At 43.6% G+C, this 26,775-nt stretch overlaps 1 protein-coding gene across 2 annotated transcripts in view; it reads right to left on the reverse strand.

The window, feature by feature from the left end:
- The window catches only part of hunk.L (hormonally up-regulated Neu-associated kinase L homeolog), a 63,568-nt gene that overhangs the window by 32,590 nt on the left and 4,203 nt on the right, over nucleotides 1-26,775 (reverse strand). Inside the window, 2 exon segments of one of the 2 annotated variants that reach the window (NM_001091243.1) lie at nucleotides 11,908-12,148; nucleotides 12,611-12,800. In NM_001091243.1, the coding sequence (NP_001084712.1) occupies nucleotides 11,908-12,147 (240 nt within the window). In that variant the 5' untranslated portion in view covers nucleotide 12,148; nucleotides 12,611-12,800. 2 annotated transcript variants of the gene reach the window in all.

A 26,775-nucleotide genomic window follows, 5' to 3' on the forward strand; every position in this document is an offset into this window, starting at 1 on the left:
GGAGCAGGGAGGAACTTTTTAAAGAAATTAGTTTCTACTTACTCAATAATGGCGAAATTTGCATTTTTTTTTTGTTCCTCGTGCCCAACTAGGCCAAGAGGTTTGCAGCATGAAAGTGAAACAGGTTATGTAGCCCAGCCACATAGGAGCAGATTTATTAAAGGTCGAATTCATGTGAGTTTTTTTTTTTTTTTACTCTTATAAATTCAAATATACTCACAATTCGAATGGGAGGTTATTTATGAAAAAATTTGTTCGAATTCTAAACGATCGAATAGGTACGATCCAAAATTTGAGTCTATTCGACTAAATTCGAATTGATTTTTTTCTCCGAAAAATGTCAATGTCAGAAAGGCTATTAACATCTTCAGATGGGTCACTGGACCTCTTCCATTGACTTCTACAGGAACTCGGCAGGTTTTAGGTGGCGAATAGTCGAGGTATGATAAATCTCAAATTTCGAATTCAAGTTTGGATTATTATTGGTGAGTTTTGACCAAAAATTGAAAAATGAGAATTCACTATTTGACAATTAATAAATCTGCCCCATAGTGTCAGCAGGGAAAAAAAGATAAGTCTTCTAAAGTAATGGAAGATAGCTTAGCTGTGAATATGCCCTCTTTGTTATGAGTGTTAAGGTGGCCATACACGGGCAGATAAAGCTGACGATATCGGTCGTTTGGACCAATTTGACAGCTTATCTGCCTGTGTATGGGGGCTTCCGACGGGTCTTCCCGATTGATATCTGGCCACGATATCGATCGGGAAGGTTTGATTTTTAACCGACTGACCCGTCGGAGCCCCTTGGCGTATCATAATTCGATAAGAGATAAGAGATTGGGTCATCCAAATTTGACCCAGTGCAAATAGATACAAAGTCTCAGGTCTATGATAAAAAGGAAGTCAAAAGACAGTATCCACCTGCACCTTCCTTTCAATTATTTGTTACTGGGATTTGCTTGGTCTAATTCAGTGGTCTCCAACCTGCGAGCAACATCTTGCTCCCCAACCCCATGGATGTTGTTCCCAATGGCCTAAATGCAGGTGCTTATTTTTGAATTCCTGGTTTGGAAGAAAGTTTTGGTTGCATAAAAAACCGGTGTACTGCCAGAGTCTCCTGTAGTCTGCCAGACCATACAGGGGTCCCCAAATATCCAATCATATCCTGTATTTGACACCCCTAGGAACATTTTTCATGCTTGTGAGGTTTTCCAACTCCGTTTACATTTGAATGCGGCTCAAGGGTAACAAAAAAAAGGTTGGGGACCAATGGTCTAATTCTAGGCCTAGGATAGAAAGTCTGGTCAATTAACTGCTTATTCTTGGTTCTTTTGCATTTTGCGCTTATTAAGGATTTTAGCAAAAGCTGAACCTACAAAGCTTAAGTGCCCCCCACAGCACTATTTAAATTGCTGCAGAATGAAAAGCAGGGTGAAAATGCGTGCACTGACCCATAGGATTCTATTGTCTTCAATTCTCATTAGACTCCAGACACACAATGTTCTCAAACAGGAAACAAAAAGGACCTAAAGCATGCTCAGAGGCATATGTGTATGTGTGTGTGTGTGTGGGGGGGGGGGGGTTCTTGTAGCTGGCCTATGCCAGGAAAAAGCCTGTTCCCGGTTCCACTGCTGTGGCCTGTATTCCTGGGGCACAGTATATACACAGTGTACCACTCTGGAGGCATGTGCATTAAAGGAGTTAACCTGGCCGATGGGATTTTCTAACCTGCCTGTTAGATATCTGGCCGATTTTCAACCTGATATTGGTCGGCCCTAAAAGGGCCAAAATGCTTCTGATTCGGTCTGGAGGGGTTGAACATGGTATAAAATAAATTTGGTTTTAAAGCTGGCCATACATACAGAGATCCATTCCTTTGGCAAAGTTGCCAAACAAGTGGATCTCTCCCTGATATACTCACCTTGAGGTGGGGGATATCAGACTGATCTGATTGTGGGCCCTAGGGCTCAACGATCGGATCACAATGATAAGAATACGGGCAGTCGGATCGAGGGACCACATCAATGAACCAATGCGGTCTTCGATCTGACGGGATCTCTCCCTGATATCAGACTGATCCGATCGTGGGCCCTAGGGCCCAATGATCGGATCACAACGAGAAGAATACGGGCTGTCTGATCGAGGACCACATCAAGGAACTGATGCGGTCTTTGATCAGATGGGATTTTTAAACCTGCCGATCAACATCGGTCCAACTTTCGGCCAGATATCGATTGGGGAAGTCCGTCAGAGGGCTTAATTAATGTGTCGGCAGCTTATATCTGTCCGTGTACAGGGGCCTTAAGGCAATAAGTGGGAACCAATCAGCTGCAAGGTTTAAAACAGGAGTGCAATAAATTCCACCTGCTGGTTGGATACTATGGGTTACTAGAACTGAAATAAACATTGTACTACATTTAGCCCATATATATGGGTGTGTGCTAGTTGTGAGTTGCTAGTACAGGTATGGGACCTGTTATCCAGAATGCTCGGGACCTGGGGTTTTACAGATAACGGATCTTTCCGTAATTTGGGTCTTCATGCCTTAAGTCTATTAGAAATTCATTTAAACATTAAATAATCCCAATAGGCTGGTTTTGCATCCAATAAGGATTAATTATATCTTAGTTTGGATCAAGTAAAAGCTACTGTTTTATTATTACAGAGAAAAAGGAAATCATTTTTAAAAATTTGGATTATTTGGATAAAATGGAGTCTATGGGAGACAGCCATTCCGTAATTTGGAGCTTTCTGGATATTGGGTTTCCAGATAAGGGATCCTATACCTGTATTGATTGTGATTGAAAATAACATCTTATTGTCACAACATTATAACATATCATCAAAAGGGCATCGAAAACCGTGCCTCTAAATGTCGCACATTCTCCATATGAATAACAAGGTTTATATAGAATTTCCTGAATTGTGCTTTAAGGAGCCACAGGACCAATTTTGCAGAAACGTGAAATGGGAACTCACTGTTATCTGGCAAAGTAAATGTGAAATTGAAGACTCTCTCTAAGAATTATGATCTCCTCCAACTGTCGGTGGGGTTCTGGCAGTTGTGGAATAATAACATCTACACAGAGAGGGGCCTGATCTTAAATAAAATCGCTTGAGTGGTATGCAATCAAGGATAACTGTTTATTGCCCTTGGACAGATGACGCTGGAATTAATATTGAGCCATGTGAGCAGGAAGAGATTAATCAAGCGGCTTATAGCCTAAAGCTCCTCATATGACATACCTATGGCACCTTACATAATGCTATTAAACTTCCAGGTGCAGCACAGCCCAAACCACAGGTGTGGAGTTATATAACCCTGTGATACTGCTGTCTCCCATAATAAAATGCTGCGTCAAGCAGGATCAGCCTGCGCTAATGACAGTGGCCTATGTAGAAAGGTTAATGACAGGTCAATGCAGCTTCCTTTTTCAAAAACAAACAAGCAAAACTACTTTGAGAAAGGTAACAAACCGCTGGCAATTGTTCTGTATTACAATTCACTGCCAAAAAGAATAGGCATTCAAGTGGCCTAATTGCTCGTAGGGCACGACTAGAAAGGATTTCACTTGAGACCTACATAATAAATGGGATGTACAGAGTAAGCCAGGGACTTTGTGTTTGTGTAATTATGGGACTTAATTTGCTGCATTTATCATCCCCATTGCTGCTGGCAGTGTTGGACTTGGATCAGAAGATTTTATATTTAAAGGGGAAGTATGAGCTCAGTCCCCTTAGTATGTTTAGACCGTAAGCTACTACAGGCAAATGCATGACCCTATGATGTGTTTCTATTGCAGGGGGAGTTATACTTTATTGGCTCTTTGAAATTTAAAAAACCCAATGCTATTTCACTATATCAGGGATCGTCACCCAGCTGCCCTTTCATCTGATTCAACAGCGGAGGTATTGGCTGATTCAGATTTGCCTTTACTAAAATACTGTAACTAATAAACGTGACAGTGAATAAACCTGCCTCTCTATCCCCATGGGGAAACCACAGTGAGGATTTAATTTCCTTTCCCTGTCACTACCGTGGGATTCTCGGGTAAGTACCTCACCGCAAATGGGGAGAAACGATCTTACTCATCAGCCACAATTAATCCAGTCCTGTTTTTCCATTTGTCCAGCGGAGGCTCAAACAAAGGGGCCACGTTCTGAATATGGGGTAAATGTACCTGTATTCTCGTGTATATACATGGGGACTCATAAGTCTGCAATTTCAGGGATTGATTGGGCTGCAAACAGTCCACTTTGTTCAACCACTGATATCTACTTCTTCCATCCACTGGTAGCTACTTGGTCCAACCACTGGTATCCACAACCTCCTACAACTGGTATTCTCTCTGTCCTACCACTGGTATCTACTTCTTCCAACCACTGGTAGCTACTTAAGCTGGCCATAGACGCAAAGATTTGATCAAACGAATCTCCGTTTCATACGATTTTCGGCCCGTGTGTGGAGAGTCCCGATATTTTTGTGCCGTGGCAATCGGTCTTTCAGTTAACAGGTTAGAATATTTCTGTCGGCTACTGATAATATCTCTGCATGTATTGCCGATCTGACGATATCAGTGGGAGACCAGCTTTAGTCGGACATAACTTTCGTACGATTGCTGTCATGGCCAGAACATTGTCTGATCTGTTCTTTTACTGCTTTATTCGATCTGAATGGTTAGTGGCAGGTCGGGAGATGGCACCAACCACTGGTAGCTACTTAGTCCAACCATTGGTATCCACAACCTCATACAACTGGTATCCACTCCATCCAACCACTGGTATCCACTCCATCCAACCACTGGTATCCACTCCATCCAACCACTGGTATCCACTCCATCCAACCACTGGTATCCACTCCATCCAACCACTGGTATCCACTCCATCCAACCACTGGTATCCACTCCATCCAACCACTGGTATCCACTCCATCCAACCATTAGTATCTACTTCATCCAATCACTGGTATCCACTAACTCCTGCCACTGGTATGTTCTACCTCTTCATACCTTAAGTCTACTAAAAAATCATGTAAACATGAAATAAACCCAACAGAATGTTTTTGCTTCCAATAAGGATTAATTATATCTTAGTTGGGATCAAGTACAAGGTACTGCTTTATCATTACAGAGAAAAGGGAAATTACATTTTAAAAATTTGCATTATTTGGATAAAGTGAAGTCTATGGGAGATGGCCTTTCTGTAATTCGAAGCTTTCAGGATAACAGATCCCATGCAGAATAAGCTATGCTTTCTATTTAAATGCAAATAACTTTGTATAAACCTTCCTTATAAACCAGTGATTTACAAGGATGCAGTAATCCTCTGCAAATACTATAACTGATTCTATGGTGTATGTACAGCCAAACGTTGGTTTCAGTGTGATTTAGAGTTCAACTACAGCTAGAGGTCTGGAACCTGCCTCTTTAACATCACTTTCAATTGCTGCTATACAGATTACCCTATAGCAGTGATCCCCAACCAGTAGCTCGTGAGCAACATGTTGCTCCCCAACCCCATGGATGTTGCTCTCAGTGGCCTCAAAGCAGGAGCTTATTTTTGAATTCCAGACTTGGAGACAAGTTTTGGTTGTATAAAAACCAGGTGTACTGCCAAACAGAGCCTCAATGTAGGTTGCCAATCTTCATAGGGGCTACCAAATGGCCAATCACAGCACTTATTTGGCACCCCAAGAACATTTTTCAGGCTTGTGTTGCTCCCCAACTCCTTTTACTTCTGAATGTTGCTCACCGGGTTCAAAAGGTTGGGGATCCCTGCCCTATAGGCACAGTACATCCAAGGATCCCTGAGCTGCACACTTTTTAAGGCCAAGTAATACCTCATGCCTATAATTTTAGGTGGAGGAAGAGAAGAATTCTATGACTATACATGAGCGATACCATGGCCTGCATTTAATTTTTATTTTCTTCATTATAAAACCATACCTTCATACATCCCTGGTTCACACAAAATGCTTTCCAGATGAACACGGCTGAATGGAATTATACCCAAGAGAACTTGGGCTTTATGGCTGGAATTACTGCCTTAAGGAAATATATCCTTTTAAAATCAATTTATATTGTGAGAGGCAGTATTAATGTGAAAAGGCCTGGCTAGACTGGGAGATTTCGGAGTCTTTTTTTGGCATGTCTGTGTTTTTAAGAGCATTTACCAATGGTATTAGTTATGTACATAGCATTACTCTCAGGTAGGGAGTAGGAGACAGCTTTCCAAAAAGCTCTTTGTTCTATGAATTCATAACTTGTAGGCGCCTGGAAATACATCACAGGGGGAAAATGACTTCAACTTAACTCAATGTACAACTTGGACACCCTATTACAATGCAGGGACCATTTGCACCCAGTTATGGCTCCGGGAAGGACTGACGGAACTGCTGGCAATGATACAATATTCACAGAGCATATTTTTTGGAAAGTACTCACAGAGTAGTGATGCACAGGTTTGGGAATCTATAGCCACCCCCATGCCCCCTCCTGGCCTGCACCCAGGGCCGTATTTTGGAGGATGGAACCATTTTTCTACCCGATTAGTGCCAAAGGGGGCAGGAGAAAAAGCAGGGAAGGGTGTATTCCTTATTTAAATACCTGCACCCTCTGGTGACATCAGAGAAGACCAAAATAAGGGTGGAGGCATTATCAAAGTGTAACTAGTGACATCAACCAAAAGGTGTACGCAGTGACGTTAAAGAGGTGGTTCACCTTTAAATACGTTATAGAATGTCTAGTAACTTATCAATTGTGCTTCATTTTTTATTTTTATGGTTTTTTAAATTATTTGCCTTCTTCTTCTTATGACTCTTTCCAGCTTTCAATTGGGAGGGTCACTGACCCCATCTAACAAACAAATGCTCTGTAATTGCTACTTTTTATCCTCTATTATAGAATAATTAAACTTAGACACCCAGTTTTAAAAGGGTGGTTCAACTTTTTATATGTTATAGAACGACCAGTTCTAAGCAACATTTCAATTGGCTTTCATTTTTTTAAAGTTTTTGAATTATTTGACTTCTTCATCTGACTCTTTCCAGCTTTCAAATGGGGGTCACTGACCCCATCTAAAAAACAAATGCTCTGTAAGGCTACAAATTGTTATCGCTACTTTTTATTACTCATCTTTCTATTCAGGCCTCTCCTATTCATATTCCAGTCTCCTATTCAAATCAATGCATGGTTGCTAGGGTAATTTGGAGCCTAGCAACCAGATTGCTGAAATTGCAAACGGAAGAGCTGCTGAATGAAAAGCTAAATAACTCAAAAACCACAAATAATAAAAAATGAAAACTAATTGTCTCAGAATATCACCCTCTACATCATACTAAAATTTAATTTAAAGGTGAACAACCCCTTTCAGCTAAGTTTACCACCTGAACCTGCCCTATACCAAGGGAGGGCATGGGAAGTAAAAAGGATGCTTAGAATCATCAAGACTGAAAGACAATGGCAGAAACTGTAAGATGATGTTTATGCACTTAGTTTTTCAATACCGAGACAATCCATAAGTCCCAAAGGCCAGCAGGGACCAATCACATAGGCTTACAATAAGCTGCCCCCCTCTTTCACTCCATGAACCAGTGGCCCCTATAAAAGAATGATCCTGAGTGTTTTATCACTGCAAGATGGCTTGGTATCTGCAAGAGCATTAAGTCCTCCCAGGTGCAGGATTAGCAGGAGGCGAGTTAAACTGCCAGCAGGTCTGTAACACTTCAGCAAATAAAAAAGCCTCGGCACTTTATGGTGTTTGGGGCTTTTCCTTTGAGATCCACTAGACCCCATTCAGGGGATGAACTCGGATTAACAGGAGACAGCCGGAAGGTTTCCAGACGGACAAGGCTCCAAATTGCACTAAAGCAACATAAATCTGACTGCTGCATTGGTTTAGAAGAGGGACAGCCTCCTTGTAGCCCTCGGGCTGTGGTAGAACTACAGTTCCCATCATCGCTACCATATGAGGCATATGGATTGAAGGGTATGTTTTAACATGACTTCAATCTTTCACATATGAGTGATGAGGGATTTCCCTGCAGTGAGCACCAACCATTTGGTTTTTTGGTGTGCTACCACCTTTAATGTGGATATGATCTTAAAAGTTTTTGTGGTAACATGGGTGTGGTTTACAGTGGGTGTGGTTTAAAAGGGGAGTGGCCAACCCTGACTTCTATTATCGGCCCTCCACCACATAGGACAGTAAAATTTTGTCCCTCTGTACCACAGAAGTTGGACAGCACTGTCTTAGACCAACACAATTATTCTAACAACTTTCCGGATTATGGGACCACTGGGGGGCACTGTCTCATTACTGGGAAGCAGTAAGGAATTCTCTTCTACAGTCTCTCCCAACCTATCTGCTTCCAAAAGATCTCGTAAAACACATAATGAACCCTGATTGGATGCGAAATCAGCCTATTGGGCATAATAAATGTTTACATGATTTTCTAGTAGAATAAGGGCATGAAGATCCAAATTATGGAAAGATCCATTATCTGGAAAACCCCAGGTCCCGAACATTCTGGATAACAGGTCCCATACCTGTAATAATAAGTAACCAGTATGGCAGATTCTAATTGCATGAATTAATAATACAGGTATACTTGTCTCTAGCCTGGTATAGTAATTTATGGGTAATTTGGTGCCAGAAATGCTCAAACAAAGTTAATGGCATGGAGAGGGGCCCTGCGCCTGCCTGATTCCAGCTCTGTGTGCCATTATATCAGATTTACAGATGCTGAAATAATCCCTTTTCATGTGAAATAACAGTTCCTGCCGCATTCCTGGGAGCCAAATGGATCCTTCATATGGGCAGTCTGCAAACAATGTTGTCCCTTTAAGAAAATAAATAAACAAGGAGCATGTTTAGACTGGTAACTAATGAGCAGCACAGAAGCTGCAGCTAAACTAATAGATGTTGAGCTGCTTCTGGTAGCAGCAATGAGACTGGCACGCAAGAGCTGCTTCTGTGGCCCTGGGGCCAAACAAACAGGTCGATGCAATCCATCCAACCATATGTGTGCCCAAATTGCAGGCAATCCATTGGTCAGATGAGCTCCAACTTTGATGTCCAACTTGTGACCATCCGCTATGGTTGGACTACAACTCTCAGCATCCCAGGAAGACTACAGCTACAAATCTCTGCACCTGCTGTTTTGGGGACGCTGGAAGTCGTAGCTATACAGATATAGGGGCAGATGTTGCCCATATCAACCAATCTCCAGATATTTACCTCCAATGTTAGTAAATATGCCCCATAGTGTCAAAGGTTGGACCAAAATATGTAAATAATATGCCCTTTAACCAAGGACAATAACTGAAGGGGACACGCAGAAACTGGACGCCTGATAATTTACCCTCGTAAGTGAAATAAACGTTACAAGGGCAGTAACTCATAGCAACCAATCATAGTTTGAAATTCATACACAATTAGCATACTGCATTATTATTATTAACATGTATTTGTATAGCACCAACATATTGGGTAGCACTGTGCATGACTAATATTAATGTAAATTCATGCTGCAGACTGCATTGCTTTTTGTGTAGCCACGCATTATGAATCTAAATTAACTGCCATTTGACATGTTTGTTGACACACCCTGCTAATCTTGCTGATCAATTTACCATATCAGCCCCCTAGTGTTCTGTATAAAAATGCCAGCCCCTTGCTTGGTCTGTGATTGGCGAATCATCTTTTTGTCTTTCACCTTTTGTTGAACCAGGTGTGCAGTCATTTTCCTAATTATGTGGTTTGTATATTACTGTCGTTAATATGACCCCAGGCTAATTCTCTCTGTCTTACACAAGAAGGAAGTAGAAATCACTCCAGGTGATATTGCATAAATAAAGATTTCCTTGGAAAAGTGTAATATATATAGCAAAACCAGTAAATTCAGGGCTAGGCAATGTGTGACCCCGCCCCAGGTGTTTTTAAAGGGATATTGTCATGGGAAAAAAATGTTTTTATTTCAAAATGAATCAGTTAATAGTGCTGCTCCAGCAGAATTCGGCACTGGAATCCATTTCTCGAGACCATACAGATTTTTTTTATATTCAATTTTGAAATCTGACATGGGGCTAGACATTTTGTCAGTTTCCCAACTGCCCCAGTCATGTCATTTTGTGCTCTGATAAACTTCAATCACTCTTTACTGCTGTACTGCAAGTTGGAGTGATATCAGCCCTCCCTTCCCCCACCCCAGCAGCCTAACAACAGAACAATGGGAAGGTAACCAGATAGCAGCTCCCTAACACAAGATAACAGCTGCCTGGTAGATCTAAGAACAACACTCAATAGTAAAATCCAGGTCCCACTGAGACACATTCAGTTACATTGAGTAGGAGAAACAGCAGCCTGCCAGAAAGCAGTTCCATCCTAAAGTGCTGGCTCTTTCTGAAAGCACATGACCAGGCAAAATGACCTGAGATGCACCTACACACCAATATACACCAATATACCAATATAATACACTTGCTGGTTCAGGAATGAAATTTTATATTGTAGAGTGAATTATTTGCAGTGTAATAAAAACAATATCATAAAAATCATGACAGAATCCCTTTAGAGCAGAGACACACGCTCAGATTCGGGATGATTTAGTCGCCCGGCGATAAATCGCCTCGTCTTCAGGGTGATTTATCTCCCTGAACTGCCTCCCGCCGGCTAGAATGTAAATTCCAGGCGGGATGTCACTCGGAGCAATTCGTTTTCCGAAGTCGCCCAAAGTTTCCTCGTGAGGCAACTTTGGAAAATGAAGTGCAACGACTGCTATCGACATTCTAGCCGGCGGGAAGCATTTCGGGGGGGTTAGTCGCCCCGAAGAAGAGGCGATCTATTGCTGGGCGTCTGAATCTCCCCGAATCTGAGTGTGCGTCTCTGCCCTTAAATTACAAATCCCAACAGCCCCTACAGTCTCAGCAGCAACTTTCATGAAAGCAGAATACAATTTCAGGGGTTCTGGTCACAACAGGGTCATCTGCCCTGCACATGGTGGGGTCCTGTTGTACATATGGAAATCAATTATGTATCACATATTCACCTTTAGGTTGTGCGGGCAGAGTATTAGCAGTGAATTGCTTGTGTACATAGCATAACAGAGATCACTGGATTTCATTTACACTCTCATATTTACCCCATTGGCCATTGAACATCTGAGTAACTAGAGTGCATTCGGGATACGACTCCTGTGGCTGATAGGCAGCACTTTATATGTTAGCTACGGTAGAGTTCAGATGGCTGGAGCTGCCAAGTGGAGCACAGTAATGTAAAGATAGAGCTCAAGGCTGTCTCATGGGGTCATCATCTCATCCTCGCAGCAGCTTTTGGGTCTCTGGCAACATGCAAAATCTTGTATAATTCACATTTTCCTCCATTAAAGAATAATTAAACCCACTTTTAAAAGGGGAGTTCACCTTTAAGTTAACTTTTAATATGTTATAGAATGGCTAATTCTAAGCAAACTTTCAATTGGCTTTCATTATTTATAGTTTTTGAATTATTTGACTTCTTCATCTGACTCTTTCCAGGTTCCAAACAGGGTTCACTGGCCCCGTCTAAAAAAAAACAAATGCTCTGTAAGGCTACAAATGTATTGTTATTGCTACTTTTTATTACTCCTCTTTCTATTCAGGCCTCTCCTATTCATATTCCAGTCTCTTATTCAAATCAATGCATGGTTGCTAGGGGAATTTGGACCACATTGCTGTAGAGCTGCTGAATAAAAAGCTAAATAACTCAAAAACCACAAATAATAAAAAATGAAAACCAATTGCAAATTGTCTCAGAATATCACTCTCTACATCATACTATAAGTTAATTGAAAGGTGAACAACACATTTAACAGTTAACCATCATGAGCATTGGCAGAGTAGGTATGAAATAAAGATCTGGGGTCCTTACCTTCTCTCCAGTGACCACATGCAGCCCCTCTCGGACTTTAGCAAAGGACCCTTCTCCCAGTTTCCTGCCGATCAGGTAGCTGCCGACCCGCTTGGTGTGCTGGAAGTTGCGCAGAGTCTCCCGGGACACGTTGCTGATACAGGCCGGCAGGAAGGTCTCTTCCAGGTGTACAGGGGGCTTCTCCCCAGCTAAGAACCTGGAGGGAGACTCGCTGAGCCCGTCCCCAGCGGCAGCCGGCATCCTGAGGAGACAGAGGATCCAACTGAGTGCTCAACTCCCAGGTCTGATTTAGTCAGTGTCCCTTGCAGCGCACAGCACAGCTCTCATATAACTTTATAGTTGCAGCAGGCAGCCCTAAACTTGCAGAAGCAGCACTGAAAGTTACACCCTACAATACAAATCCCACACTTCTTAGTGCCAGCAGTCCAACTGAGAGTACAATGTCCCCTGCAACCCAGATCCCATACACTTTCTAGTGCCAGCAATTCAGCTGTGTCCCCTGCAACCCAGATCCCATACACTTCCTACTGTGCCAGCAGTTCAGCTGAGAACACAGTGTCCCCTGCAACCCAGATCCCAAACACTTACTACTAGTACCAGCAGTTCAGCTGTGTCCCCTGCAACCCAGATCCCATACACTTCCTAGTGCCAGCAGTTCAGCTGTGTCTGCAACACTTAAGCAGTTAAGTAAAGACATTGTGACCCCAGTGGTGTAGATCTCTTGTGACTTTATTGTATCAGCAGTTTGAGAGTGGCACTCAGCAACCAAATACAAGACACCTTAGTGGCAACAGCTCAGCGACTACACTGTGCCCCCTGCAGCAGTGAGTTTCTCTAGTAAAGTCTGCTCAGTGACCCCAGCAGCACAACACCCATACAGTGGCCCCAGCAGTGCAGCACAACACCCATACAGCTCTATAGTGGCCCCAGCAGCGCAGCCCCCATACAGCTCTATAGTGGCCCCAGCAGTGCAGCACCCATACAGTGGCCCCAGCAGTGCAGCACCCATACAGCTCTATAGTGGCCCCAACAGCGCAGCACACACACCTTTTTGGATGCAAAGAGGTCAACGAGTCCCTCCCAATTAAACGACTCCGGGCAGAAGCAGCAATAGATCCCTCTTCTCTCCAACGGAGCTAAATCCTTCCAAAGTGTGCAAATCGCATGCAGAAAGTGTCTGCTGTATCCCCAGAGCTGCTCCTGTACAACTGTATCTGTTGCTGCCGCTGCTGCTGCTTAAATGCCTCATTCACTCCCAACGTGCGGCGGCAGCAGGAGTCATTTAATCCGATCACAGGCGGCGGGAACAGATGTGCTCTGAGCTCAACACTCCACTGCCTAAATACCAAACCCCCTTCAAACCCTGAGAGTTCTGTCCTGAGCCCTCCCTCCTCTCCACTGAGCCAAACCCACAGACTGTTGCTGCTGTTTCTATATTTAGGTGCCTGGCCACTGGATTGTGCTGGACTGGCGAGTAAAAGGCTCAGCAGTGACTCACGTTGTGCCACAGTGAATGGAAATGTGTCTCTTTTGATTCACCTTTTAGTCCTCATTGAGAAAGTGCCAACCTGTTCCTCAGTGCCATGCAGCAGAACATTAGCATCTAAATAGCACAGCAGAGGATGCTGGGAACTTCTACAATACTCAGTGAGGGGAAAGATATGTTGTGCTGGGCTTTTCTGGGTGGTGGTTTAATACTCTCCAGCTGTATTTGGACTACAATGCCCAACATCCCCTATAAAACAGTTAGGGCAGAGACACACGTGGAGATTCGAGAAGATTTACCTGGCGACAAATTGCCTCTTCATCGGGCGACTAATCTCACCGAACTGCCTTCCCGCCGGCTAGAATCTAAGGGCAGAGGCACACGCTCAGATTCTGGGAGATTAGTCGCCCAGTGACAAATCGCCTCTTTTTCAGAGCGACTTCGGAAAACGAAGTGCAGCGAGTGCCATCCCGCTGGCAATTTTTCATTCTAGCTGGCGGGAAGGTAGTTCGGGGAGATTGTTGCCCCGAAGAAGAGGAGATTTGTCGCCGGGGCGACTAATCTCCTGAATCTGCCCGTGTGCCCTTAACCTTAGATTCTAGCTAGTGGGAGGTAGTTTGGGGAGATTAGCCGCCCCAAAGAAGAGGCAATTTATCGCCGGGCGACTACATCTCCCCAAATCTGAGCGTGTGTCTCTGCCCTAAATCGCTGGCGGGATGGCACTGGGAGCGCTTAATTTTCCAAAGTAGCCCAAAGTTTCCTCGTGAGACAACTTCGGGCGAGTGCCATCCCACAGACGATTTCGATTCTAGCCGGCGGGAAGGCATTTTGGGGAGATTAGTCGCCCGAAGAAGAGGTGATTTGTTGCAGGGCGACTAATCTCCCCAAATCTCCACGTTTGTCTCTGCCCTTAAGGGTAGGCGTTGTAGTCATAGATAGGGGTGATGTTAAAGTTTTAGGAGGCTAATTAAATACATTTTCTTCATGTATTCCTTTATAGCATTGCAGAATAAATTTCACCTATAGCTCCCCAGAACACAAGGCAGGGTAGGTGCATTGGCAATTTCATGTGAAGCACTCCAGAACACATTCACATAAACACACAATAGGATAAATACACAGCATGTGGTCAATATGTACTCCTTATTGCATGGCAGCATAAATATAGTGGCAATCAAATGTACAGTATAATGACCTAGGTGCACACAACAGGATAAATACAGTGCCAATTCCATGTATAATAACTCTAGAACAAATGGCAGGATAAAAAGAATGCCAATGATATGTATAATAACTCTAGAACACATGACAGGATAAATGCAGTGCCAGTTCCACATATAATAACTCTAGAACACACGGCAGGATAAATACAGCACTAATTCTATGGATAATATCTCTCGAACACGTAACAGGATAAATACAGTGCCAGTTATATGTATAATAACTCTAGAACACATACAGTGCCAATTCCATGGGTAATACCCCCAGAACACACAACAGGATAAATACAGTGCCAGTTCCATGTATAATAACTCTAGAAAACATGGCAGGATAAATATAGTCCCAATTCTATGGATAATAACCAACATCAATGGTAAGTAAGGTAAGTAATGCTAGTGTCGGATTGTGTCGTGTCGCATGCAGGCGCAACGTGCAGCGTCTGCATCTGACAGTCGTGTCGCATCAACGCTGCGACATGATCCGACAATAGAATTACTTACCTTATTTCCATCGCATCTGACGTGACGCCTGCATTTTTCCGCAGTGCGTCGAATCGTGGCCGAATCGTCCTGCCCTAAAACACATGTCGGGATATATACAGCGCATTTTCTATGTATAATAACTCAAGAATACATGGCAGGATAAATACAGTGCCAATTCTATGGATAATAACTCTAGAACACATGGCAGGATAAATACAGTGCCAATTCTATGGATAATAACTCTAGAACACATGGCAGGATAAGTACAGTACCAATTCCATGGATAATACCCCCAGAACACACAAAAGGATAAATGCAGCGTCAATTCCATGTATAATAACTCTAGAACACATGGCAGGATAAATACAGTGCAGCTTCTATGGATAATAACTCTAGAACACATAGCAGGATAAATACAGTACTAATTCCAGGGATAATACCCCCAGAACACACAACAGGATAAATACAGCGTCAATTCCATGTATAATAACTCTAGAACACATGGCAGGATAAATACAGTACCAATTATATGGATAATACCCCCGGAACACATGGCAGCATAAAGTACCAATACAGTACCAGTTCTATGGGTAATACATCCCTCCTGTTTGTTGTAAGAAATTCATTGGTGTTGGTTTGGGGGAACAATCTACTAGAGTCATTTTGCATGTGGCCAAAAGGACACTCAAAGGAACATGGACCTCGGGGTGAATGCTTTAGTACAGGCAAGGCTACTTCCATTACTACAGCACTAGAATCATTACAGTAATCATGCCCTACCTTAGTAAATAACCCCCAGCGTGTGCTATAAACGCTTCTGATCATACAGGCCCTTTCCATATAAGTCTGTTATTGTTGCCCTATTTCACATGCGCCCGCAGGCTGAAGAGTATGTTTATTTTGCAGTAACATTTACATTAACTCCATCAGTCGGCTATAAAGGGACAGTAACCTGCATGTGGAGCTGTAACAGCAGGAGGCTGGGAGTGGCGTCTGATAACATCCTGCTGGGGGTTATTTCCATATTCGATGATGTTTCCCGTCCAGGAAGTGAATAGTGCAAAAACTATTGCACCCCCAGGCTGCGGTGGTACATGCTTTATGGAAAGAGTTAAAGATATATCTATAAATGTTACATATTCACATTCAAGAAATGTCTCTTTTAGCTTCAGTGTCCCTCTAACCTCCTGGCACCATCGGCAGCAGAGGAGCCAACAAAACCACACTCTGGACTTAAAAAAAGAGAAAATAGCTATTTATGGCACTATTGTGGTAGGGAACGCGGGGGCTCAGCTGTCTATATATAAATCTTACTAAAATGAGAACATTACCACCATTAGTGCGAAGATTTCCAAACTGTGATGCTGTAAATCTGCAACTCCCAGCATGCCCGGAAAGCTGAGCGCATGAAGTTGCTCGCTGTGAAAGGGGCAGCCTGCAGCTACAGAGAGTTTATAGAAATTAGCGACTAATTGCATTCAGGCTTTATTTTTATAGCATAATGTCTGCAAATGACTCCCTGCTTCCCCTGCGCTGCTTTTATTGCTTTTATCTGGTATTTTTCTCTTCTCTTAGATCAGAGATGCCCAATATGTGACTTTCCTGTTGCTGTTGAGCAATATTGGATTTTACAATGGAGATATAATAGGGCATAATATGGGCTATATATCCAGGTTGCCACACTTGGGGCCTTTAAGCTGTTTTTAAAGCATCTACTGTTTTTTAAAAAAATAAAATAAAAGTAGGCTTATTGCGTATGGCATGCTGACGGGAGTTTCTGGGAATTGTAGAACCACAACTCCCAGAATTCCCTATGCCCTTGACAAAAAGTCTCTCCATTTTTGAACGTCCTGCTCAGGCAGCAGGGCCACCACTAGAGGGGTACTGCAGTCAGGGCCCTCACATGGCAGAGGGGGCCTCAAGAGATGTAAAAGCACAATTGCTGGTTTATTAACAGGGTGGTGCTTGTGGGACGGGCAGTGTAGGACCCACCGGGCCTGCAGCCTCAGGGGCCCCCACACCATCCCCCACTCGGGCCCACCAAGGTTTTTTCCCAGCATCCCGCCGGCCCAGTCCGAACCTGGGGAGGGGCTTGATTGAAAAGTGTTGGGGGGTTTAACAATGAGAGATTTGACTGGGGTAATTAGGGGTGTGGTCATATGGCTGAAGTAGCGATGTGCGGGTCCAGAAATTCTCGACCCGTGCCTGACTCTAAATCGCCCTCTCAATCCGCACCCAGCCCGCACCCTGCAGTGACGTCAGAAAAGGGGTAGCCTTGAGTCTATAAATTTAGGCATGGGAAGCCAGAAGCCAAAAGTGCAGGCAGGGAGAGCAGGAGAAGAGCTCTACCCGGACCCGCCCGCGACCCAAAGATTTGGTGCAGGAGTCGGCCCGAACCCGCAGGTCCTGTGGGTCTCGGGCTGGCCCGCACATCACTAGTCTGAAGCTGGCCATACATAGCCACTATGCCCACTCTATATGGCCACTTTGAGGTGTGCGATATTGGACTGATCGGATTGTGGACCCTAGGGCCCAAAATTCGGATCACAACAAGGAGAATATGGGCAGTTGGATCAAGGACCACATCAACGAACCGATGCAGTTCTCGATCCGATGGGATTTTCAAACACACCCAGTCGACATCTGCCCAACTTTTCCGAGAAGCCCGTCTGAGGGCCCCATACACTGCCCAATAAGCTGCCGACGTAATCTGCCTGCAGTTTATATCTACTCGTGTATCGGGGCTTTAAGGGTCATTTTTTATTGGGGTCTATTGGCAGGGCCCTGGTCTTCCAGGGGATCAGATGACAAGTGGGTTAATAATAGGGAACATGGTGCCCAGTGAATCCTGATAGCAATCTTATTCTCAGTTATCAAATGTTGTCAGCTTCTGCAGCCAGTGGTAGTTATAGTGCAACAGCTGGTGGGCCCCAATAGCCTGGAGCTAAGCGCTAGTTATTATGGAGCAGATAAAATCAGATCATTCAGTGCCTGTTTGTACATAATGAGGATTCTATAAGTCACAGAGGAGTTCTGTGCAAGTGCCATTATAAAGGTCACAGAACCCTAGGAGCCCGGCTGGCTGGATGGGGGGGGGGGCATTAATTCCATGTGATGATAGCTGTGGAATTATCTTGTCTAAACCAAGTAAAAATATCTCTGTTATTAAAGGGCAAATTCTGGAGGGTACAGTGATTAAATACAGAAAAAGAAAGAAAACATCGATAGCGAATGTGCTCCATTACTGAGTCCCAGCAGCACATTTAGCCTCCAATGTTGGGTGCAGTACAGCATTGATAGGAGTTTATCTGTCCTTCATTCACACACAGACACACAGGCGGGCATAGCACATTATCTTTCTTATCTGCCGAATTGGGTGAACGGAAGTTGTCATATTACTTGCCTACCATCAGAAGGGGACAGCAGGGAGGGCTCAATGAATTTTTGGAGAGGGGAGTGAGAGTGAGCACTGCCTTTGCGTGTCTTCCCGTCCGCTATAATGAAAAGTCGCCTGCGCTAAAGCACATGCGGCGCTTCGTTTTCCAAAGTTGCCTCACGTGGAAACTTTGGTCAACATCGGAAAATTAAGAGCCGTGTGTGCTTTAGCGCAGGCGACTTTTCATTATAGCGGACGGGAAGACACGCAAAGGCAGTTCAGGGAGATTGTCGCCCAGAAGAAGAGGCGATTAGTCACCAGGTGACGAAATCTCCCCGAATCTGCCCGTGTGTCACAACCCTTAGTCGCCTGGCGATAAATCTCCTCTTCTTCGGGGAAAATAATCTCCCTGAACTGCCTCCCACTGACTAGAATATAAATCGCCTGTGGGATGGCACTTGGAGCACTTCGTTTTCCAAAGTCGCCCAAAGTTTCTTTGTGAGGCAACTTCGAGCAACTTCGGAAAACGAATCACACTGATTGCTATCCCGCTGGCAAATTACATTCTAGCCAGCGGGAGGCAGTTCTGGGAGATTAGTCGCAACGCAGAAGAGGAGATATGTCGATGGGTGTCTAATCCCCCCGAATCTGAGCGTGTTTATGCCCTTATTCTTTTACCAGCGATGTCTGGGTCCGGACCCCTTGCAGTGCTCTCTCTACTCACTGCCTTGGTGCATGGGTGCAACAGTTGCCCGAAGGAGAGGAGATTTATCGCTGGGCAACTAATCTCCCCAAATCTGAGCGTGTGTCTCTGCCCTAACCCTTAGCAACCAACCAGTCTATTAACCCAAACAATGGATTATAAGCCTGGGACTCATGTTAGGAAGCTGCCAAGAAAGACCTCTGTACAGGGCTGGGTATAGTTAGTACTAACTAGTTATAATTTAACCCTGTTCCCAGGTCATTGCATTTGCATTGACCTCACTAAGTATCAGAGAGTTTATCACACTGGGTTGTTGGGTCCAAAGGGCAAATCCGGGGCTGACACCCCTCTGGGATCAAGTGGTTCCACCCCGCAGTCAGCAAACACCTGCAGCTTTGAAGTTGGACTGAGTAAACACAGGGTCGCCAGCAAAGCCCATTGGTATTCATGACAATGTACATGTGGAATTAGTTAAGTGGCACATTTAATATGCACGGCGCATCTGTAATTAATGTAGCGCTACTGTAGTGATAGACCTTGCACTCTCTGCGAAAATGTTTTCTATTTCTTGTTTGCGTCAATCTCTTCCCTTCTCCACCAGCTCCCACTCTGTCTGCATGACAAGGGCTGGCAGGATGATTTGTTGTCTTCATAAACATCATTAAGAGGGTTATTTAATAATGGCTTTGTTTCTCCTTAAATAAATCTTGAAAAATTTGAGTTTTAAAAAAAAACCCTGACAATTCTTTATTTTGCCCCAAAAGGCCCAACCGGAGTTTAGCAAAGAAACCCCCAAATGTTTCCTTATAATAATCCAAGCATCTTCACCTTTTAACCCTGTTATGTTGCACTACAATTCCCACAATCCCCCGACAGCTGGAAGGTGCCGTTTAGAAAGGCTGAGGTTAAATAAACTTTTGTTCCCAAAGATTTTCCCATGAAAAATATTTATTAAGCACGCCTTATTACAAAACCCGTTGGTTCGTTTTACCTTTCAAAGGACATTGTAATATGAATGTGTATCAATGGAGGCAGGTATTGTGTGCAGGGTGTGGTGCACTTCAAAGGAAATACATCAACAAAATGTTGCACAGATACAATACAACTGGATTGGGGACTATGGGGCAAATTCACTAAGATCCGAAGATGCGCCAGCGACAGCTTCGCCGAACTTCGCCAGGCATAGTTTCACCAGCACTACGCATATTCACTAAAATGCGAAGTTGCGCTCAGAGAGGCAAACGGTAGCGAAGTTGGGCAACCGTTACTTCACCAGGCAAATCGAAGTAACGCTAGCGATGCCTAATTTGCATACTGCGCAAAGTTAAAATATAATGGAGTTATATGCTGCAGCAAATTCATTACACTACACAAGCCCAGGGAACCTTTAAAAAATAAAATAAAGGTGTTCTATTGCCCTACACATGTGCCCAATGTATCGTTGAGTTGCCATATGTTAGGAAATGTAGGGGGGAAGGAGGGTACCCCAAACAAATTTACACTATTTTTATACTATCACCCTTAAAAAAGTAAAAGACGCCAGCGTTTTTTGGGACTTAGAAAAAATTTTAACTATTTTTGGACAAGCTCCTATCTATTGTATTGAACTTTGCCTGGTCTGACCTGGCGAAGTAAAGTCTGGCGCAAAACGTAACGTTCAGTAAAATGCGCAAGTTAGTGAATTAGCGTAGTTACGTCCTTTCGCCATAGCGCAACTTCGCCTGGCGTAAGGGTGCGAAGTAGTGTTAGAGTAGGTCCACTTCACTAGCGAATTTATGCCAGCACCCGTTAGTAAATCTGCGAAGTAACTAAATGACGTCACGCTGGTGAATTTGTGCTATCGTTAGCCGATTCGCGCTTTAGTAAATTTGCCCCTATGACTGACCAATAATAATGGTGGTTCACAAACGCTGGGATTTATATTTAAGCAACAGATAGTTTATATCATATTAAGTGGCATATTATAGAATATTACCAAACTGGAATATATATTTAAGTAAATCTTGCCCTTTTACATCTCTTGCCTTGAGCCACCATTTGTGATGGTCTCTGTGCTGCCTCAGAGATCACCTGACCAGAAATACTGCAGCTCTAACTGTAACAGGAAGAAGTGTGGAAGCAAAAGACACAACTCTGTCTCTTAATTGGCTCATGTGACCTAACAAGTATGGTTTGTTTGTGTGCACCGTGAATCGTACAATCTCAGGGGCCAGCCCTTATTTTTTAGAATATTTTTTTCTATTTATGATTACCCAATGGCACATACTACTAGAAAAGTATATTATTATGAAATTGGTTTGTTTACATGAAGCAGGGTTTTACATATGAGCTGTTTTATGCAATATCTTTTTATAGAGACCTACATTGTTTGGGGGGTATAGTTTTCCTATGTGGGCTCTATGTGGGCTGATTGGCCTCTGTGTCCCTGAAATGCCCGGGCCTATTTAAATTCTCAATCCGGACCTTTGTGGTCTCACCACAAATCTGGGCCTGGATATTTTATTACTTTAAAACACTTTAATTTTTTGGTGTTATTGTTCCTGTAAAGCTGCTGCCCAAGACACATGTCCATAAGTCAGCCATGTACGTTGAAACAGGCACTTAATGATTGTTGATTTTGCTCCCCTAGCTGAAGGCTCAAGGCGGAGCATCTGGGCCTCCTCATGACTTTTGGTGAGTTATGGATACAGGCCCTTGAGTGTCTATATGGTAAATATGCCCTTGCATGTTCTCACCATCAGGGGATTCATATTTATATTGTCAAAAATGCTGCTACAAAAATAGCTGGTATGTCAGCCCTCCGGCACCTGGTGTGTTTTGTCTGCCCTACGACGGCAGCAGTCAAAACACACCTGGCACCATTCCTAAAGTCACTACTTCTTGGGCGACCCCCAGGGGCCCTTTGCATTAAATAACATTGGGAGTGGTGCCTGGTGGGCCGGGGTTTTTGGACCACAGAGAGAAGAAAGAGATATCTGAACTAAAAAGATTTCCTGTGCAGAATATTCCGTGACCAGATGTTTTGCAGAATATTAAACCCTGATTCACAAAAGGTCTTTATTTACCCGTTACAGATTCCAGATGACAAGTCTAATCTAGATCCTTACGCTGAATATTTGGGTCACCTTCTAGCGATACATATGTTACAGCCGCGCTTCACAACTTCAGCGGCACATTAAAGAATGCGATCGCACTTTCGGGGGGTAAATAAGACATCAGCACTTTCAGGTGAGATCTCCAAACAAATCCTGAAATGTGTTGTTTACTGGAATGTGTTTCTGCTCTTAAAGCGACAGCTACGTTGAGATTTCAGCTGGATGCACCTGACACTGCAAGGTGGAACAGTCACGTTCAAGAATAACATAAAAAAGGCATTGTGCCAAAATTCTGCCTTTGGCCAGTGTTGAACTGAGCGTTCCCTAGGGCCAATCAGAGAACTCGGCAGCCACAGGCCACTCTCCAGCACTTAGATAAAGACAGTGCCAAATGGTATAAGGGTAAGGTCACACTGGGCGATTTGGGGAGATTTAGTCACCTGGCGACTAATCACCTCCTCTTTGCGGCAACCAATCTCCCCGAATCACTCAAATGAAAAATCGCCTGTGGCATAGCACATGCGTTGCTTTGCGAGGAAACTTCGGGCGACTTTGGAATACCAAGCGACGCGTGTGCCATGCCGCAGGCGATTCTTCATTTTAGCCGGCGCAAGACAAAGACAGAGTCCCCAAATCGCCCAGTGTGACCTTACCCTAAAGGTTATATAGTCTTATGGTGGAAATAAGAAAAGGTCAACTAGAGCCAGGGCTTCCCACTACCAGGGCATCTAAGAAAACTTTGTGGTTGCTAGAGCCCAGATTATCCTAGCAACCATGCATTGATTTGAATAAGAGACTGAAATTTAAATAGGAGAGGGCCTGAATAGAAAGATAAGTAAAAAAAAAAGCAGCAATAATAAATGTGTAGCATTGCAGAGCATTTTTCTTTTAGATTGGGTCAGGGATCCCCATTTGAAAATAGGAAAGAGACAGAAGAAGAAGGCAAATAAACAATGAAGACCAGCTGAAACTTTCTTAGAATTGACCATTGTAAGGGCTCTTACTGACGAGCGGTTGTAGCTGCGCTCCCCTGCGTTCCGTTTTTCTGCGTTCAGCCGCAGGGGAGCGCAAGAATAGACGCATTCCGTTTTTTCCAATGGGGCTGTACTCAAACAGGCGCGTGTAGGCATCGAACGCAGGTTGAGACGCAACATGCTGCATTTTTCCTGCGTTCGGTGCCTACACGCACCTGTGTGAGTACAGCCCCATTGGAAAAAACGGAATGCGTCTATTCCTGCGCAGAAAAACGGAACGCAGGGGAGCGCAGCTACAACCGCTCGTCAGTAAGAGCCCTAAAGCTTACTAAAAGTTAACTTGGATCCCTTTAATAGGATAATGGTATTGACTGCCAGTTGTTAATCACTAGTCTGCAAGAAAAATAAAGGGGAAACTAAACAAAACAAAAGAAAGAATGACACTGGGTAATATGTTCATTTTAGCGCTGTTTTGGAGATTCTAAATATGGAAAGAGCAGAATTCACTTTAAAAGCCAGTTTCAGGGAGCGCCTCCATAATAACCTGCAGTAGATGGGGCGTAATTTGATTCTGTTCCCATGGCAGGATCATTATTGGACTGCTAGCAGCTGTTCCTGGGAATTATTTATACAGGGAACAGGCAGTGCGGCCCCAACTGAGCCTTTCAGGAGAGACGTGATGATTGGATTGTATTTTTGCAGTATCAGGAACATTGTTGTTAGAGATGAACCTCATCACTCATCTCCATGTGTTGCATTTCTGATTAATTATCAATATTAATGCATGCTGCAGACAACACTGGTTTCCATGTTGACATGGATGTTGCTAATCCAGCACACAGACAGGGCAGACAAAGTGTTCTTGCCCTCAGCAACTCAGCACATCTTCGAGGGGTTGTTCACCTTTAAATTAACTTTTAGTATGATTAGTAGACCATTTGCAATTGGTTTTCATGTTTTTATTCAGCATCTCTGAATTTCAGCAGTCTGGTTGCTAGGGTCAAAATTACCCTAGGGTAGGACTACATGGACATTTTCTTGCAGCGTCTGCATCCGACAGTCGTGCCGCGTCGGATCAACAATGCGACTTCATCCGACATTTCTATCTTTTACCTTATTTGTGTCGCAGGCATTTTGTCGCAGCGCATCGGTTCGCGCCGAAAACGTCCATGTAGTCCTACCCTTAAAGTTAGAACCAGCAGTGCAATAAATAAAAAATACTGCTATTATACAACAGGTTACTTTAATATCAGGTTTATTGTCTACTGGAAAGCTGCTTAGAATAATTCCCAAGGAACAGGTTTAAACTAGCGCTTAGACTGAACCAAACCTTCAGGGCAAAACGAAAAGGCCCAGATTGATTCCCTTACATGAATCAATAAGACAGAGCACCTGACAGTTGTGTAATGGTTTCGCTTTGGTGCAAGCTCATTTGGTTTCACCGCCTGGCCTGAGCAACTGAAAGCAAAGAATTTGCCTGCGGGTATTTGGGAGTCCAGGGAAATGGGTCACTATGCACAGTCTCTGGGTGCAGGGAGTCTTGTTTGTTTCTCTTGCAAATCCCAAACATGCACAACAAGCCTGTAATTTTCTCTTTTGTACCATTAACTCTTATTAAACACAACCGCTCCTTAGACGTTATCTCCAAAAAATAACTCTGCCTTAGGGAAATTTGATGATAAGAAAAGGGAAGGTTATCTTGATTTCCAGAGGTAAACCATTTAACAAAAAGCTTATAGATGCCCCAGATGATAGTGGCTATTGCCTATACTGCCATCTAATGGCAACATGTACACAAGACATTCATTTTCAATGGGAACTGCAGAAACCTACCTTTCTTATAATATTCCTTTATTATTAAAATGGAAATGCAAATACGGCCGGGGGGAGCATTAACTGAAGCTGAAAACCTTCACACCAAAGGCTCAGCATTTATTGGACGTCCTGTTTCCTTTCATACAATTAAACGAGCCATTTAAGCGCCCGTGATGAAAAGGGTATTTAGCCTTTAATTAGAATTCCCAATGATCTGTATATATTACACCAACAGCAGGGAGGAATTTCTCTCTTATTTACAGGGCAGCAAGACTTTATAAATGTAAATTATTACGGCCGGGAGGGTATGGTTGGGGGGAATAAAACACTGTACACACTGTACTCCACTCCATCATTGTTTCCATGCTGTGCTATAGAGCTTGCAGGAATAAATGGGAATCCCTCACTGAATGGCAGCTCTTTTGTTGGTTTGCATGTTATTCATTTACGTTGCTGTTCCAGAACTTTCTGTAATACGCATGGTTCCTAACACGCTGGGCCTATTCTAAGGCTGAGCCAAGGAGGCGTTGGTTCAAAGTACAACTAATGATCCCAAGATACAATAACTGTTAGATGTTGACTGTAAGACTGACTTTTAGCTGTTCTGTTTTATAGTTATGCCAAATCTGAGGCTGTTATAGAACTACAATTCGAAACAAAGTTAGCAAGATATATGGGGCTGTCTGGCACCCAAAAGAATCTACAGAGGCAAAACAGTAAAGTAAAAATAATATTTATTTGTAGATTTTAAAATGTACACATCTCCTACTGGTTTTGTGCCCTATAGGCCATAAGGCTTAATGCCTATAGGGCTGAAAATATGCAGGGTAGAGTCATGCACCAAACGAATTTGTTAAACCCGAACCGGACCCGCAACCCCCACCCGGACCTGCAACCTGCATACTGACCCGCTTGGACCTGCTACCCGACCTGCAAGTACCTTATCACCTGATCCGTGACCCGCTGACCATCAAGAAACAGGAAGTGCTGTCGTTGTAAATCGGAAATGACACCATTAGAAGTAGGCGTGATCAGAAAAAAAGGAGTAAAACTCGCTTTTGAGAAGACCCGCGTCCCGACCCACAAACCCGGAAAACCGCCAACCCGCGTCTATTCCCGCTCCCTTCTACCTGCAATCCGTAGGGTACCGCAGGTTTTTGCAGGTAACCAGCAGGTACTCGACCCACTGCAGGACTCATGGAGATGTATAAATTTCAAATTCTACAAATAAATATTATTTTTACTTTATTGTTTTGGCCCTGTGGATTCCTTTGAGTGCCGGGCAGTCCCATTTATTTTGGCTGAGGGTCTGAGGCTGGTGCACCTGGACCACTTGTTATACTCGGTGAGTTATCGACATTGGCACTGTAGCACCTTTTTGTCCTCTCTTTCTTGTAGAACAGTAATTCCCAATAGACAAATGCAAGTTGCAGGTAGGCTGAGGCAGCATGGGGAGCCGTTTAATGGTGTTATATTGTATATGGAATCTACAGTATATGCCTCTAGCAGTGTTGCTCATAAGACATTCCCAGCCTGCTCTGCCCTTGATACAGGGTAATGATAGATATCACAATGGGGCACATGATAGAGATTTGTGTCACAACTGTGTCTCCTCTCAGCACACAGACTGCATGATGGCATTTCTGGGCTTCTATCCACTGGCAAACACACAGTGCCAGTCAGTTCATTGATTGGCCCACTTTAGTCTACACATTC

Source organism: Xenopus laevis, chromosome 2L (genome assembly GCF_017654675.1).
Source record: "Xenopus laevis strain J_2021 chromosome 2L, Xenopus_laevis_v10.1, whole genome shotgun sequence".
Classification (NCBI taxonomy): Eukaryota; Metazoa; Chordata; class Amphibia; order Anura; family Pipidae; genus Xenopus; species Xenopus laevis.